This window comes from Oncorhynchus masou, chromosome 5, assembly GCF_036934945.1.
Source record: "Oncorhynchus masou masou isolate Uvic2021 chromosome 5, UVic_Omas_1.1, whole genome shotgun sequence".
NCBI lineage: Eukaryota > Metazoa > Chordata > Actinopteri > Salmoniformes > Salmonidae > Oncorhynchus > Oncorhynchus masou.
This window is the reverse complement of record NC_088216.1, coordinates 13,651,385-13,665,255: the sequence shown is the minus strand read 5'-3', so window position 1 is coordinate 13,665,255 and position 13,871 is coordinate 13,651,385. Positions and strand designations below refer to the sequence as shown.

The window sequence follows — 13,871 nt, the reverse complement described above, 5'->3', positions numbered from 1 at the left end:
AGGATGGAGTAATACTACAGTAATACTGGACAGGACAGGACAGGAACATATATAACCCATTAGGATGGAGTAATACTACAGTAATACTGGATAGAACAGGAACATATATAACCCATTAGGATGGAGTAATACTACAGTAATACTGGACAGGAACATATATAACCCATTAGGATGGAGTAATACTACAGTAATACTGGATAGAACAGGAACATATATAACCCATTAGGATGGAGTAATACTATAGTAATACCGGACAGGACAGGAACATATATAACCCATTAGGATGGAGTAATACTACAGTAATACTGGATAGAACAGGAACATATATAACCCATTAGGATGGAGTAATACTATTGTAATACTGGACAGGACAGGACCATATATAACCCATTAGGATGGAGTAATACTGGATAGAACAGGACAGGAACATATATAACCCATTAGGATGGAGTAATACTACAGTAATACTGGACAGGAACATATATAACCCATTAGGATGGAGTAATACTATAGTAATACTGGACAGGACAGGACAGGAACATATATAACCCATTAGGATGGAGTAATACTATAGTAATACAGGACAGGACAGGAACATATATAACCCATTAGGTTGGAGTAATACTATAGTAATACAGGACAGGACAGGAACATATATACCCCATTAGGATGGAGTAATACTATAGTAATACTGGATAGAACAGGACAGGAACATATATGACCCATTAGGATGGAGTAATACTACAGTAATACTGGATAGAACAGGACAGGAACACATATAACCCATTAGGATGGAGTAATACTACAGTAATACTGGATAGAACAGGAACATATATAACCCATTAGGATGGAGTAATACTATACCAATACTGGACATGACCATATATAACCCATTAGGATGGAGTAATACTATAGTAATACTGGACTGGACAGGAACATATATAACCCATTAGGATGGAGTAAAACTATAGTAATACCGGACAGGACAGGACAGGAACATATATAACCCATTAGGATGGAGTAATACTACAGTAATACTGGATAGAACAGGAACATATAAAACCCATTAGGATGGAGTAATACTACAGTAATACTGGACTGGACAGGAACATATATAACCCATTAGGATGGAGTAATACTACAGTAATACTGGACTGGACAGGAACATATATAACCCATTAGGATGGAGTAATACTACAGTAATACTGGATAGTACAGGACAGGAACATATATAACCCATTAGGATGGAGTAATACTACAGTAATACTGGTCAGGACAGGAACATATATGACTGTGGGACGGTATCTGGGGCCGCCTGTGGGACGGTATCTGGGGCTGCCTGTGGGACGGTATCTGGGGCTGCCTGTGGGACGGTATCTGGGGCTGCCTGTGGGACGGTATCTGGGGCTGCCTGTGGGACGGTATCTGGGGCCGCCTGTGGGACGGTATCTGGGGCTGCCTGTGGGACGGTATCTGGGGCCGCCTGTGGGACGGTATCTGGGGCCGCCTGTGGGACGGTATCTGGGGCCGCCTGTGGGACGGTATCTGGGGCTGCCTGTGGGACGGTATCTGGGGCTGCCTGTGGGACGGGTATCTGGGGCCGCCTGTGGGACGGTATCTGGGGCTGCCTGTGGGACGGGTATCTGGAGCTGCCTGTGGGACGGGTATCTGGGGCTGCCTGTGGGACGGGTATCTGGGGCTGCCTGTGGGACGGTATCTGGGGCTGCCTGTGGGACGGGTATCTGGGGCTGCTCCACTGCCACTCCATCATCGTCCCAGATGGGAGGACGATCTGAGGCTGCCTGGGCACCTTCCCCCTCGCCAGCAGATGAACCACGTGGCACCACCTCAACAACATCCACTCTGTATAAGAGAGTAGCTGTAGTGGTGACCACCACTCCTGGTGTTCATTTGTCATTCCTTGAGAAGTCCCTGACCCGAACGGGCGATCCAGCCTCCAGCGACCTGGCGGATTTGGTGTTTTTTCCTGTTGGTAGCCATCCGTTCCTGACTGCGGAGAACTCTTGTACTGACACCTGGTCCGAACAGGGTGGCCAAACATAAACTTAGCTGGAGATGGTTGTGGTGTACAGCAGTAGGCTGCCAGGGATGGGGAAACTCTGGTTTTCAGTGTGCCTCCTGCTGCTTTTTCCAAGGCTCTTTCCATTGTCTGGATTGCCCTCTCCACAAAGCCATTCATGGAAGGGTGCTAGGGGTGGAGGTGATGTGGCGAATACCATTGGTTGCCACTCATAAAGATGGCTGCATTGTCTGATGTGACAGTATGGGGAAGACCATGAGTACTGAATACTTCCCTGAGATGCTCAGTTGTTGTTGCTGAGTTTGCAGTGTGGACTGGAAAAACTTCAAGCCATTTTGAGTGAGCATCCACAGCCAACAAGAACATCTCCCCAAGGAAAGGCCCTGCATAGTCAATGTGAATGCAACTCAAGGGTTTTCCAGGCCACTCCCAAGGGCTTATGGGACCCTTGTGCTAGAGCATTTCATACCTGCTGGCAAGTAGCACAAGACTGCACCTGCTCTTCCACTGCTTTGTCCAATCAGGACAGTGGACACGCCATTGCTCATGGACTAAGCAGCTGACTTTCCCAGCCACCACTTGTGCACTCTTGCTGTTGCATTCTGGGTAGTCCTGGGTGCGACTCGTGGAGTTCTTCCAGTAAAGTCTGACGTCCGTGTGGTGGCAGCACGAAGGCCCTAAAGCAGCACGAAGGCCCTAAAGCAGCACGAAGGCCCTAAAGCAGCACAAAGGCCCTAAAGCAGCATGAAGGCCCTAAAGGCCCTAAAGCAGCACGAAGGCCCTAAAGCAGCACGAAGGCCCTAAAGCAGCACGAAGGCCCTAAAGCAGCATGAAGGCCCAAAAGCAGCACGAAGGCCCTAAAGCAGGATTTCTGTCCTCCACCGAGAGTTCGTTTCTCCTTTTAAAATATGTCTGCAACTCCTCCGTAGGACAGTGGACAAGCCATTGCTCAGGGACTAAGTGGCTGACGTTGGAGAGAAGAGGGTCTCTTACAGTCCATTTCTTCAGTTGGCGATGATCTATTGGAGCTGTTTGGAGCTGCTTCAGCAAGCCCACCAATCCAGGGGGACATTTGAGGTCTTTGGACATGTCTGGAAGCGGCAGCTCGCTGAGACCATCAGCATTGGCGATGGAGGGGCCTGGTCTGTACAGCAACTCATATTGGTATTGAGCTAACATGAGGGTCTTTGGAGTTGTCCAGAGGAGGATGGGTGTATGTTCTTCAGCTCACCAAGGAGCCCTAACATGGGCTTCTGGTCCGTTTGGATGTTGATGTGGCGTCCGTGCGCATACTTGTAAGATTTTTTGCAGTGGGATTAGGACAGAGGCCAGGTTAGGAAGAAATTGGCAATAGTAGTTTAAATTCGCACGGTAGGCCCATAGCTCACTCACATCCAGAGTTTGAAACCCATTGGTAAGGACTTTGTACCCCAAGTACTCCACTTCAGGGGCCAGGAAAACACACGTTGATTTCTTCAGGAGAAGCCCTGTGCTCTCCAGTCTTGACACGAATCTTTCAAGTTTCTTTTTGTTAGTGGTCTTCCTCCATGACACCAGTGATAAGGGTATCCTCCATCTATACAGTAGTGTGCTGTTAACCCATTCTCCATTGTTCCTTGACAGATCACTCAGGCAGAGGAGACACTAAACGGAGGGCACGTGAACTGATACAGCCCCTTGTCGGTGTTAATTCTAGCCACTTTGCAGGATTCTTCAGCCAGCACCAACTGCTGGTATGTGTGAGACATGGACAGCTTGGAAAAGCATGTCCCACCAAATAGCTTTGTGAAGATCTCCTCTATCGTTGACAGTGGGGTGCTGGCCCAGCCTGGAAGCTACATTGGCAGTTAACTGGTAATCTCCCCATATCCTGATATTTCCATCAGGCTTCATTACTGGGACAATAGGGGCAGCCCACTCAGAGTAAGAGATTGGTTAGAGTATTCCAGTGGTTTGGAGCTTGTTGAGCTCTGGCTCGACCTTCTGTTGTAGTGCGAAAGGCACTTGGTGGGCTTTTGCAGAAGCGTGGTCAAACGGATTGGTCCACCTGAATTTGCACTTCAGTCTCTTTTCATTTTACAAGTTCATTAATTGTTCCCTCTGTCCTTACCAGTCTCCCAGTCCCTGCCACTGAAAACTCCAGACGTTCTGTCATGTGCCTTTTCTCAGGAGTGGCTTGTCTGGCCACTCTCCCATAAAGCCCAGATTGGTGAAGTGCTGTACAGACTGCTGTCCTTCTGGCAGGTTCTCCCATCTCAGCCAAAGAACTCTATAGTTCTGTCAGAGTGGTCATTGGGTTCTTGGTCACCTCCATGACCAAGGTCCTTCTTGCCTGCTCAGTTTTGTCGGATAGTCAGCTCTAGGCAGAGTCTGGCTATTTCCATATTTTTCTATTTCTCAATGATGGAGGCCACTGTGCTCTTGGAAACTTCCAACATTCTAGAACTAGTTTTCTATTCTTCCCCAGATATATGACTCATCACAATTCTACCTCAGAGATCTACAGACAGTTCCTCAGACTTCATGGTATAGTTTCTGTCAACTGTGTGACATTATATAGACAGGTGTGTTTCTTTCTAAATCATGTCCAAACAATTGAATTGGGCACTGGTGGACTCCAATCACGTTGTATTGACATCCCAAGGATGAACAAATGAAATTGGATATACCTGAGCTCAATTTGGAGTATCATAGCAAAGCCGTGTGAATACTTATGTAAATTAGTTATTTCTGTATTTTTTTATATATATATTTTTTTAAAGAATAAACGACAAATATTGTACAATCCAGGTGAGCAAAGCTCTTAGAGACTTACCCAGAAAGACTCACAGCTGTAATTGCTGCCAAAGGTGATTCTAAAATGTATTGACTCAGGGGTGTGAATACTTATGTAAATGTGACATTTCTGTATTTCATTTTCAATAAATTAGCTAAAATAAAAAATAAAATATCTGCACTACTCAACACTTGTGTGCATCTGGCACAGATAACCTGGCTTTGTTTACTTCACTCACAAACTCACTAGCTAGCCGTCGAAACCGAGACTCTGTCTTCACTACGTTGTGTCTACAGTCTGCTGGTCGGACTTAGCTGTAACCCCGAATCATCAGACAAATTACTTTTGCTATTGTGAGAATTTAGAAAAATGATTGAAAATATAATTTCATTTTTAATTTGGCTTTTCATAACAGCTATTTTGATTAAATAATCACATCACTGTGTGTGTGTGTGTGTGTGTGTGTGTGTGTGTGTGTGTGTGTGTGTGTGTGTGTGTGTGTGTGACTCACCCCCAGGGGTGTTTCTAGGTTGTGCCATGCTGTATTGGGGAGGTGGTGGGTACATGCCGGCTCGGGGACCTGATAAATAAGGGATAGATAAATACATCAATAAATTAATTGAACAGAAACCATCTTGCATAATGTATCACCACACAGGGATACAGAGTGTTTGGACAGCATTATGGGAACACAAACCCAGGGATACTGAGTGGTTGGCCAGCTTAATGTACCACAACCCAGGGATACAGAGTGGTTGGCCAGCGTAATGTACCACAACCCAGGGATACAGAGTGGTTGGCCAGCATAATGGGAACACAGACCCAGGGATACTGAGTGGTTGGCCAGCTTAATGTACCACAACCCAGGGATACAGAGTGGTTGGCCAGCGTAATGTACCACAACCCAGGGATACAGAGTGGTTGGCCAGCATAATGGGAACACAGACCCAGGGATACTGAGTGGTTGGCCAGCTTAATGTACCACAACCCAGGGATACAGAGTGGTTGGCCAGCATAATGGGAACACAAACCCAGGGATACTGAGTGGTTGGCCAGCGTAATGTACCACAACCCAGGGATACAGAGTGGTTGGCCAGCATAATGGGAACACAAACCCAGGGATACTGAGTGGTTGGCCAGCGTAATGCACCACAACCCAGGGATACAGAGTGGTTGGCCAGCATAATGGGAACACAGACACAGAGATACAGAGTGGTTGGCCAGCATTATGGTGACACAAACCCAGGGATACAGAGTGGTTGGCCAGCATTATGGGAACACAAACCCAGAGATACAGAGTGCTTGGCCAGCATTATGGGAACACAAACCTAGTGAAAACAGAGTGGTTGGCCAGCATTATGGGAACACAAACCCAGAGATACAGAGTGCTTGGCCAGCATTATGGGAACACAAACCCAGGGATACAGAGTGGTTGGCCAGCATTATGGGAACACAAACCCAGAGATACAGAGTGCTTGGCCAGCATTATGGGAACACAAACCTAGTGAAAACAGAATGGTTGGCCAGCATTATGGGAACACAAACCCAGAGATACAGAGTGCTTGGCCAGCATTATGGGAACACAAACCTAGTGAAAACAGAGTGATTGGCCAGCATTATGAGAACACAAACCTAGTGAAAACAGAGTGGTTGGCCAGCATTATGAGAACACAAACCTAGTGAAAACAGAGTGGTTGGCCAGCATTATGGGAACACAAACCTAGTGAAAACAGAGTGGTTGGCCAGCATTATGAGGACACAAACCCAGGGATGCAAAGTGCTTGGCCAGCCATTAGCAATGATTCTCATGACATCTATGGCTATCGTAACACATTTCCAAAACGCTTAATGAAAACACTATTGAAGGGAGTTGCTGTCCAGTAACATTTTAATTGACATAACGAGTAAGGGCTGGTTTCCTGGACACAGAATAAACCTAGTCATGGTCTGAAACGCATGCTCAATGGAGAATCTCTATTGAAATAGTCTAAGGCTTAAACTGTCCCTAAGAGTATCAGTGTAGATCTGGTCTCTCACCTCCCTGGAAGCCAGGCTGGGGGGGGTAGGCTGCACCCCTGTCACCTCCCTGGAAGCCAGGCTGGGGGGGGTAGGCTGCACCCTTGTCACCTCCCTGGAAGCCAGGCTGGGGGGGGTAGGCTGCACCCCTGTCACCTCCCTGGAAGCCAGGCTGGGGGGGGTAGGCTGCACCCCTGTCACCTCCCTGGAAGCCAGGCTGGGGGGGGTAGGCTGCACCCTTGTCACCTCCCTGTAAGCTGTAGGCCGCTGGGGGGCCGGGGTAGGAGGGAGCTGGGATGTGCTGGGGGGATCCATACTGACCTCTATACTGCTGACCATTCTCCATACTGTCGGGGTAGAGGAGTGTCGCCCTAGGTTGAAGACATCCAGGTTAACACAACATAATCATTTCATCCGGAAGCGTTTGAGAGAGAGGAGGGGGAGAGATATATGGGGGGGAAGCACAGAGTTGAGAGAGGAGGGGGTAAGGTAGTGAGAAAGAGAGAGGGGAGAGAGAGAGGAGGGGGGAAAAGATAAGTCAGGTGGAAGAGAGAGAGAGAGAGAGAGATAGGGGGAGCAGAGAGAGAGAGATAGGAGAAGCAGGGGGAGCAGAGAGAGGGGAGCAGAGAGAGAGAGAGAGAGGGGGAGCAGAGAGAGAGAGGGGGAGCAGAGAGAGAGGGGGAGAGAGAGAGAGAGAGAGGGAGCACAGAGAGAGAGAGTGGGAGCAGAGAGAGAGAGAGAGGGGAGCAGAGAGAGAGTGGGAGCAGAGAGAGTGGGAGCAGAGAGAGAGGGGGGGAGCAGAGAGAGAGGGGAGCAGAGAGAGAGAGGGGGAGCAGAGAGAGAGTGGGAGCAGAGAGAGAGAGAGAGTGGGAGCAGAGAGAGAGAGAGAGAGAGGGGGATCAGAGAGAGAGAGAGAGAGGGGAGCAGAGAGAGAGAGAGAGAGGGGGATCAGAGAGAGAGAGAGAGAGGGGGAGCAGAGAGAGAGAGAGAGGGGGAGCAGAGAGAGAGATAGGGGGAGCAGAGAGAGAGAGAGAGAGAGGGGGATCAGAGAGAGAGAGAGAGAGAGGGAGCACAGAGAGAGAGAGTGGGAGCAGAGAGAGAGAGAGAGGGGGAGCAGAGAGAGCGAGATAGGGGGAGCAGAGAGAGGGGGGGGGCAGAGAGAGAGAGTGGGAGCAGAGAGAGAGAGAGAGGGGGCAGAGAGAGAGATAGGGGGAGCAGAGAGAGAGAGAGGGGGAGCAGAGAGAGAGAGAGGGGGAGCAGAGAGAGAGAGATAGGGGGAGCAGAGAGAGAGAGAGGGGGAGCAGAGAGAGAGAGAGGGGGAGCAGAGAGAGAGAGAGAGAGAGAGGGGGAGCAGAGAGAGAGAGAGATAGTGGGAGCAGAGGGGAGAGAGGTGAGTGAGGGAGAAAGAGAGGGGGAGCAGAGAGAGAGAGAGATAGGGGGAGCAGAGGGGAGAGAGGAGGGGGAGAGGTGAGGGAGTGAGAAAGAGAGGGGAAGATCGAGGGAGAGGGGGGGGGCAACCAGTGAAGAACAAACACCATTGTAAATACAACCCATGTTTATTTATTTTCCCTTTTGTACTTTAACCATTTGCACATTTATTTCTCTTTTGTTAATTATCTACTTCACTTGCATTGGCAATGTTAACATATGTTTCCATGCCAATAAAGCCCTTTGTATTGAATGAAATTGAGAGAGAGTGGTAGGGGAAAAAGAGAAGACAGGTGGGAGAGAGATAAAGGGAGCAGAGAGAGAGAGGGAGATAGCGAACACAGTGTCAGAATCTCAATGGGGTCCTCTCTACTCTCTCTGCTCTCTCTCTCTTCTCCTCATTCTCCTCCAATGGGTTTTGAGAAGGAGGCGAGGAGAGAGGACGCGAGAAGCATGCAATTGAGATTCTCCCAGTGAGCGTCATTTATGACAGCACTATTACTAATAAACCTTCAGCAAACATCCCATGATGTACCCAGCTCATGATCAGAAGCATATAAGTGCTCTCCGTCCTTAAAGGGGACATATAGTTAACATCACCAGAACGTAACAATTCTCTTGCAGAAAATAAAACATAAACTTGGTCCATGTTCAAAATCAATTCATTTGCAATGTACTTCTAAATTAGTTGAAGTTAGTTAGAAAACCTTTAAGCATCACTCCACATTGACACATCAGCTGACAATACTAAATACAGTTTCAAATGCCATATTATGGACCAATTAGATGGAGTTTTGAGAAACCGTCGTCAGTCATAGGCAGCCACAGTGCTGTATGTCATCTGGAATCATAATACATCACATGATCTAAACATCATTGATCTACGTGGTCTCCATGAGGAAACAGGTCTTCTGATCCCAATGGGACTTCCTGGTTCAATTAAGGTTCAATAAATAAATATAAATTCCAACTTCATGAATCATACTAACCTTGCACTATAAAACAATCTGTTTAATCTTTACTAACAGTGACCAGGTCAGTCTTGAGAACATATTTTATAACAATCTGAACGTAATAAGGAAATGCAGAGGTTATATAACTCCTCTCTGTCTATGTGTGTGTCTTAAATGGTCCCCTATTCCCTAGGTTCTGTTACATACAGTCGTGGCCAAAAGTTTTGAGAATGACACAAATATTACATTTCACAAAGTCTTCTGCCTCAGTTTGTATGAAGGCAAGTAGCATATACTCCAGAATGTTATGAAGAGTTTTCAGATGAATTGCAATTCATTGCAAAGTCCCTCTTTGCCATGAAAATGAACTGAATCCCCCAAAAACATTTCCACTGCATTTCAGCCCTGCCACAAAAGGGCCAGCTGACATCATGTCAGTGATTCTCTCATCAACACAGGTGTGAGTGTTGACGAGGACAAGGCTGGAGATCCCTCTGTCATGCTGATTGAGTTTGAATAACAGACTGGAAGCTTCAAAAGGAGGGTGGTGCTTGAAATCATTGTTCTTCCTCTGTCAAACATGGTTACCTGCAAGGAAACAAGTGCCGTCATCATTGCTTTGCACAAAAAGGGCTTCACAGGCAAGGATATTGCTGCCAGTAAGATTGCATCTAAATCAACCATTTATCGGATCATCAAGAACTTCAAGGAGAGCGGTTCAATTGTTGTGAAGAAGGCTTCAGGGCGCCCAAGAATGTCCAGCAAGCGCCAGGACCGTCTCCTAAAGTTGATTCAGCTGCGGAATCAGGATCGGGGCACCACCAGTACAGAGCTTGCTCAGGAATGGCACAGGCAGGTGTGAGTGCATCTGCACGTACAGTGAGGCGAAGACCTATGGAGGATGGACGGGTGTCAAGAAGGGCAGCAAAGAAGCCACTTCTCTCCAGCAAAAACATCAGGGACAGATTGATATTCTGCAAAAGGTACAGGGATTGGACTGCTGAGGACTGGGGTAAAGTCATTTTCTCTGATGAATCCCCTTTCCGATTGTTTGGGGCATCCGAAAAAAAGCTTGTCCGGAGATGACAAGGTGAGCGCTACCATCAGTCCTGTGTCATGCCAACAGTAAAGCATCCTGAGACCATTCATGTGTGGGGTTGCTTCTCAGCCAAGGGAGTGGGGCTCACTAATAATTTTGCCTAAGAACACAGCCATGAATAAAGAATGGTACCAACACATCCTCCGAGAGCAACTTCTCCCAACCATCCAGGAACGGTTTGGTGACGAACAATGCTTTTTCCAGCATGATGGAGTGATAACTAAGTGGCTCGGGAACAAAACATTGATATTTTGGGTCCATGGCCAGAACTCCCCAGACCTTAATCCCATTTGAGAACTTGTGGTCAATCCTCAAGAGGCGGGTGGACAAACAAAAACCCACAAATTCTGACAAACTCCAAGCATTGATTATGCAAGAATGGGCTGCCATCAGTCAGGATGTGACCCAGCAAATAATTGACAGCATGCCAGGGCGGATTGCAGAGGTCTTGAAAAAGAAGGGTCAACACTGCAAATATTGACTCTTTGCATCAACTTCATGTAATTGTCAATAAAAGCCTTTGACACTTATGAAATGCTTGTAATTATACTTCATTATTCGATAGTAACATCTGACAAAAATATCTAAAGACACTGAAGCAGCAAACTTTGTGGAAATTAATATTTGTGTCATTCTCAGAACTTTTGGCCACGATTGTACACCGGATAGGCGGATGTGTTGTTTTACAGGGTCGTACTACATGGTAGTACGGCGCCTCACAGTAGGATCTGATCTGGCATCAGTTTTGCCTTTCAGAAAATCGGATTACATGGGCAGAAGGAACCTGGGCCCATATCCACAAAGCTTCTCACAGTAGGAGTACTGATCTGGGATCTGTCCATGCAGTCCTATTCATTGCATGGACAGAGTGGCTCAGAGGTGTAAGGTACTGCATCGTAGTGCTAGAGGCGTCACTACAGACCCTGGTTTGATCCTGGGCTGTATCACAACCGGCCGTGATCGGGAGTCCCATAGGGTGATGCACAATAGGCCCAGCATTGTCTGGGTTTGGCTGTAAATAAGAATGTGTTCTTAACTGACCTGCCTACCGTTCTCTTTTCTTTCAGACAAACACAAATGCAGAACACACACACACACACACACACACACACACACACACACACACACACACACACACACACACACACACACACACACACACACACACACACACACACACACACACACAGACACACACACACACACACACACAGACACACACACACACACACACACACACACACACAAGCTAAAAACAACTGCCCACCTTAACCAGCTCAGAGCCCTCTATCCCAGCTCAGAACACCCTATCCCAGCCCACCTTACCCAGCTCATAACACCCTATCCCAGCTCAGAACACCCTATCCCAGCCCACCTTACCCAGCTCAGAACACCCTATCCCAGCCCACCTTACCCAGCTCAGAACACCCTATCCCAGCCCACCTTTACCCAGCTCAGAACACCCTATCCCAGCTCAGAACACCCTATCCCAGTCCACCTTACCCAGCTCAGAACACCCTATCCCAGCCCACCTTTACCCAGCTCAGAACACCATATACCAGCCACGAACAAAACGCCAGTCCCTTACCTGTCTGGAGCCCTGGAGGAGACGAGGTACTGTGGAGATAATGATTAGAGCTGCAACTCCCTCACGAGACAAAGAAACTGAAGCAGAGAGAGACAGAGAGAGAGAGGGAGAGAGAGAGAGAGAGACAGAGAGAGAGAAACTTAAGCACAGAAGAAGAGAGCGAGTGAGAGAGAGGAAGAGAGAGAGAGTGTGATAGAGAGAGAAAGACACACACAGACTAACTATTTGCACATATGACATTTGAAATGTCTTTATTATTTTTACATTTTTGTGAGTGTAATAATTACTGTTAATTTTTATTGTTTACTTCACTTTTGTTTATGATCTACTTCACTTTCTTTGGCAATGTTAACTGGTGTTTCCCAATAAAGCCCCTTGAATTGAATTCATAGAGGGGGCGGGCTAAGCTGTTAGGGAGGAGTCAGGCAGATAAGGTAATGACTTCATCTGAAGTGACTGAATAGTGAAGATGAGCAACACAAGCCTGATGGAGAATACGTCAGTATGTAACCATCCTGCCCCTGCCCCGCCCCTGCCCCGCCCCCGTCCCGCCCCCTGCCCCGCCCCCATCCAGCCCTCCCTGGAAGCCTCTTCCCAACAGCTGAAGGTCAGCTGATGTTTCTCCACGTTTATCCAGACGTCACATTTCTAAGTTGCTCCAAACGAGCCACGGCCTGTTACACCCCGCTAAGGCCACCAAACTGTTAAACAGTCACCACTGCGCCCAGTTACCTGCCCTGCCCTGAACCTTAGACTGCTGCCCTATGTTTACATTTTACATGTTTACATACTGTTTTACACACACTGAGTGTTCAAAACATTAAGAACACCTGCTCTTTGTACATAGAGTCATTGAACACTGGACACTTATACATTTTACATGTTTACATACTGTTTTACACACAAACATTAAGAACACCTGCTCTTTCCATGACACAGACTAACCAGGTGAATCCAGGTGAAAGCTAGGATCCCTTATTGATGTCACCTGTTGAATCCAATGTAATCAGTGTGAAAGAAGGTGTTGCATTCTGGGTTAAACTTGGAACATTGTTATACTCAGAAATATTGGAACATTAGTTACAAAAGAGACACGATGGGTGGAGGCATCATGAAGCTTGGGAGGGGCTGAGTGCAGGCAACACGATGGGTGGAGCCATAATGAAGCTTGGGAGGGGCTGAGTGCAGGGAACACGATGGGTGGAGCCATAATGAAGCTTGGGAGGGGCTGAGTGCAGGCAACACGATGGGTGGAGCCATAATGAAGCTTGGGGGGGGGTCTGAGTGCAGGCAACACGATGGGTGGAGCCATAATGAAGCTTGGGGGGCTGAGTGCAGGCAACACGATGGGTGGAGCCATAATGAAGCTTGGGAGGGGCTGAGTGCAGGCAACACGATGGGTGGAGCCATAATGAAGCTTGGGGGGGGGGGGGTCTGAGTGCAGGGAACACGATGCCCTGTGTAGTGATGAGGAGGAAACTCTTCCCAAAGGGGGGTATGAATACTACCACGGGGGAAGCCATGTCTTTGTCTGAATGCAGCTGTATCGACCCTCTGGGTAATAAACTTGGTTACGCTTTCATAAATGTCTGTTTTTTTACCCTGAGAATTAGAACGTAACAAAGTGGAGGAGACAGGTTTAAAAAAGAAAGAAAGCTAACCTTGAGACAATTGAGACATGGATTGTGTGTGTGTGCCATTCAGAGGGTGGTTGGGCGAGACAAAACATTGAAGTGCCTTTGAGCAGGGTATGGTAGTGGGTATGGCAGTGGGTATGGTAGTGGGTATGGTAGTAGGTATGGTAGTAGGTATGGTAGTAGGTATGGTAGTGAGTATGGTGGTGGGTATGGTAGTAGGTATGGTAGTGGATATGGTAGTAGGTATGGTAGTGGGTATGGTAGTGGGTATGGTAGTAGGTATGGTAGTGGGTATGGTAGTGGGTATGGTAGTAGGTATGGTAGGGGGTATGG

General features: G+C 47.6%; 1 protein-coding gene across 1 annotated transcript in view; it reads right to left on the bottom strand.

Moving 5' to 3' along the window:
* Nucleotides 1–12,041, bottom strand: part of LOC135533673 (lipopolysaccharide-induced tumor necrosis factor-alpha factor homolog) — a 46,233-nt gene extending 34,192 nt beyond the window's left edge. The window contains exons 1-3 of the mRNA XM_064960950.1: nt 11,902–12,041; nt 6,855–7,204; nt 5,329–5,397 (exon numbers count right to left, since the gene is read on the bottom strand). Of these exons, the coding sequence (XP_064817022.1) occupies nt 5,329–5,397; nt 6,855–7,179 (394 nt within the window). The 5' untranslated portion in view covers nt 7,180–7,204; nt 11,902–12,041. The remainder of the gene's footprint in view (nt 1–5,328; nt 5,398–6,854; nt 7,205–11,901) is intronic.
* Nucleotides 12,042–13,871: the final 1,830 nt, after the last annotated feature.